At 29.1% G+C, this 4174-nt stretch overlaps 1 protein-coding gene across 1 annotated transcript; it reads right to left on the reverse strand.

Moving 5' to 3' along the window:
• Positions 1 to 964: 964 nt before the first annotated feature.
• On the reverse strand, positions 965 to 3947 carry LOTGIDRAFT_239747 (hypothetical protein). The gene is made up of 5 exons (XM_009054305.1): positions 3288 to 3947; positions 2824 to 2941; positions 2249 to 2399; positions 1615 to 1900; positions 965 to 1344 (listed from the first exon to the last, which is right to left on the reverse strand). Exons 1-5 carry the CDS (start codon positions 3923 to 3925, stop codon positions 1323 to 1325), a joined length of 1215 nt encoding a protein of 404 aa, XP_009052553.1. The 5' UTR covers positions 3926 to 3947; the 3' UTR covers positions 965 to 1322.
• Positions 3948 to 4174: the final 227 nt, after the last annotated feature.

The raw sequence follows: 4174 nt of genomic DNA on the forward strand, positions 1-4174 counted from the left end.
GTCTTTTCTATTTATCACAGAGTAGGTTTTCTTAAAGGGATTATAAAGAGTCAACATTTTAACATTATAAAGCGGATAGTTCTCGACACACCTGGATTTGACGGCTCAGATTCGACGATGGGCTGTGAACACTATTACTGACTTAGCTAAAAAATTCCTGTTTCTCAGACTAATGTATGATTAGTCTGATAGAATGGAGATAGTGTGCATTTTTAATTTCATATTCCAAAAACCTTTCATTTGGAGAAATTCTAACAATGATAACAAGTGTGACATTAAACAATCGAGAAATATAAGATGAAGTCAAATAACAATGTCAGGAGAAAGTTGAAAAATGAAAGTAAAAAATACAAATTGATTACCCACAATTTGTTGGCTTGTAAATTGTTTTACCAATATATGGAAGATAATTCCAACCTTCCAAAAAGGTTTTTAAAGGAATACTACCTCTTACAATGATCATAAAATCTTCAAAATACTTCATCAAAAGTACAGATTTAAACAAAGACTGAAATCTTAAACGGAATATTCATGTGATAGATGGTCAAAGTCTCTGTCATGTGTGACATATTAAATATATATTTTCAAATAAACAAACAATCAATAACAAATCTGTTTCAACAACAGCTGTTTTCATTACCATCTATAACAAGTAAAATTTATACTGAGATATTCCTACTAATCAAACAGGATTCTGACAACTGTGTCATTAGTTCAGTCTATACATGCACACTTTTAAAAACTTGTCGTTTGTTTAATTATTCATTTAGACTCCTTGACTCTTGCTTGTGTATTGCAGAGAATGCATTGTAGTAATAAAACTTACATATGCCTTAGTGTTTTGGTGTTGGTCAAGTGAAAACTTGCTCTTTTTCCTGGTTATTTAGTTATAAACTATTTGAGCAGATATCATTTTTTTATATATTAGCTTGTAGCATAATGGCATAATAAAGAACTGGTTTAGTGATAGTGGCTGTAAACTAATATATTTTCAAAAATAAAAAAATAAATACAACAGCATTTTCAGCTGTAGATTCTAAAGACATTTGAACATTTAGACAAATTGACAGATATCAAAACTAAACTTTTAGTAAAAAAGAAAAGGGTATTTATAAGAACATTAGCACCCATACTGAATAACAAATTAAACTAAATTGGCTTTCATATCCATTCATAATAATAAACTAAAGATTGTAAGTTCTACCATATTGGCAGAATGCACTCAAATCATAACATAACATAAACATAACATAAAACTCTGAACGAAACTGGGAACAAAATTATAGAGAGTTTACGACTAGACAGGCAAACAGACATTAGTATCAACATAAAAATGAGCAGAGCCTTAAACAACATGTTTTAGGTTCTGTTTGAATATTTTTGTACAACTCTACGATTGATTTCTATTTCAACAGTTAAAATATTTTATTATAGTTAACAGGTTATTGATAGAACTTACATATATCATATGACCTGTACATCTTATTAAATTTCCCTGAATATTCTTCACTGAAATATATTTGAAAATATAAAACATTTCAAATAGGTTTCAAATGAGATCAAAATTGTTTAAGTTTTTGGTTTAATTTATAAATTTTACATTTTATACTATACCATGATGGCAAAGGCCATTCAAATTCATTAGGCACTACACCATCACATTTTGATTCAAAAAAGGCAAATAAAGGAAACCATATTCTTGTTCTTTTGGCATCTCGTTGCATTAAAGAGCGATTATTTGCTAGAGTATGATAATACATAAAAAGTCGGGAAGTAAGATAAAAGGCTACAAAAACGTCAATTGAATAATGCTCATGAGCTGCTAATATAAAAAATATACCAAATAAATTAAGTACCCATGTTACCATGTGGAGATAATACATTCTGGTCTTGGAAGAATCTACAATGAAAAGAAAAACTCTTTTTTTAATCCATCATGAATTTCTGAAAAATATTTTTGATGAAAAATTAATCCAAGAGTATTCCAGTAAAATAGAGTAGACATATTTTTATGCCTTATCATTGTCATAAAACCACAGAAAAAAAAAATAAAAATAAATAAAAGTGTCTAAGAATTTAGTATTCCTGCAACTGAGCTCCATTTTATTTCTTTTGGAAGTTATTTTTGCTATTTTGTATCACTATCAAACCCATTACTGAGCAAGGTGGCTAAAATATATAGACTGTAGTGTTCTCTGGTAATTTGTGAAAGTCAGGTATTAGAACAATGGCAATTATATTTACTTACATTCAGTAATGAAAAAATTTAACAAAGTTAATATAACAGTATGTCCACTAAACATGTAATCACCACACGTTCTGACACCCTGTAACGTCATTCCTAAACCTTTCCAAATTTCAAATGTTCTTTGAAGCTTAGTCCATATATCACCATATCTCTACAAATAAATTCATTCAGGTTTCAAAACTCTTAATCATGACACACTTCAGATAGATGAATTATTCTGTTTAGGACTTACCTTTATTATATCATTTAATCTTATGATTGCAATTTCAATAGATCAGAATGTATATCTCTCAGTTTAACAAGGCAATAATTCTGAAACCATAACACATTTTACAAAAACTGCTTTTGCAACTAGAATATTTAGTTTACAAATGACATAAGGTTAAATTTGTTAAAATGCAAGGAAAATGTGAAAAACAGACAATATTTTGATATTTCTGAGTACACAACATTCTGAAGCATTTCTTGAGTCTAGATTTTTTTCCATTTGTCTTTACTTAGACATATTCTGTTTTTAATAATTCAGTTAAATAAAAAAAAAATCATCAAATTGAATTTACATGAAAAGTACCTACCTTTCCAGAACATTGTAAGTGAACACCTGGTACTGACATGGATGTTATTAACATTGTAAATGATCTTAATAAAAATACAGTTCCAGCCAGGGAAAAAAATCTTCTCATTATAATAAATCTATAATTATAGTTGAATGCAAGTAATGATTAATCATTATAAAATACAAAACATCAGATAATGAATAGATTTGAAATTGAAAATCAAGATAATAAATTTCAAATCTACAATCTGAGATATTCTGAACAAAATATTCTGTAAAAACATTGTAAATAATATTTTAGCGACATCTAGGGGTGCAGATAACATTAAATAACAGAACATAATTTTATAGTAAATTTAGGAGTATACCATAAAATTGTGTTCCTTTATTTAAAATATTGTACTTTGCATTTCATACAGTAACAGGTTTAGTTTGACAGAAATACAGAATAATTTTCCAATTTCATACTAATTGTAAAATTACCTATGTTTGTGGAAGAAAAGCAGGGTAAACCAACAACCACCTAATATCAGACCAACTAACTCACAAACTTTAAAAGCCCATGGTACATATGGCATATTATCTAGGAATAAATCTGGCAGTGGAGGGAATTTCTGCATATCAGGCACACGGTCGTGAACTATAACCATTACAAATGACGTTAACAGAAAGACACAGAAGACATAAATAAAGCTTAATGCAGTTTTCCATATTTCAGGGTCCAGCTTCTTAGATCGCATTTTGCTCTGTGGTCTTCTTTTATCAATTAAAGAGTCATCGCTGTCTTCAGAGTTAGAAGCATTAGAACTAATTGAGTTCAGTGTTTTCCTGTGATTATTCTGTATCATTTGATCAATATTTTCAATACCTAGAGATTGTAAAACTCTAGAATTTTGTTTCCTCAGCAGGCCAAGTTTTAAAGATAGTTTTTTAACATGTCCTAATACTTGAATGTTGAGAGGTGGCTTCTTCAAGTCATCTTCTGTTAAAGTTAATAAGGCAATACCATCAAATTCATGCTGATCACAGAGCAAAGGGACATAACTTTCAAAACCATTATCTTTCAACCACTTTTCAACTTCTTTACAGCTCCAAGATACAACATTACTATTCTGTTTCATGATTGTTAGATTTGAAACAACTGAAAAATAAACCATTTTTTTTAATAAGTAGGCCTACTTACATCATGGTGTGACGGTCTAAATCTAGCTTGCCTCACTAAACCTCTGACTTAAAGATGGGTTTCCTTATTTTTTTTAGAGTCAAATTAAGCAAACTGAATTATCATGTATTTTTTATCATATCATTATGTCCTTATTGCATATAATTAAGAGTTTTTGTACCAATCTTCAATGTCCATGTATGTACAG

The sequence above is a fragment of the Lottia gigantea genome (assembly GCF_000327385.1).
Source record: "Lottia gigantea unplaced genomic scaffold LOTGIsca_2115, whole genome shotgun sequence".
NCBI lineage: Eukaryota > Metazoa > Mollusca > Gastropoda > Lottiidae > Lottia > Lottia gigantea.

Bases quoted from the DNA above. Each gene is read 5' to 3' on its own strand.
- LOTGIDRAFT_239747 (XM_009054305.1), bottom strand. From the start codon at position 3,925: ATGAAACAGAATAGTAATGTTGTATCTTGGAGCTGTAAAGAAGTTGAA. The intron at 1,901-2,248 runs GTAAGTAAATAT...TTTTCATTGTAG, and splicing joins AAATTTTTTCATTACTGAAT to ATTCTTCCAAGACCAGAATG. The intron at 1,345-1,614 runs GTATAGTATAAA...ATGTTGTTTAAG, and splicing joins GAATGGCCTTTGCCATCATG to GCTCTGCTCATTTTTATGTT.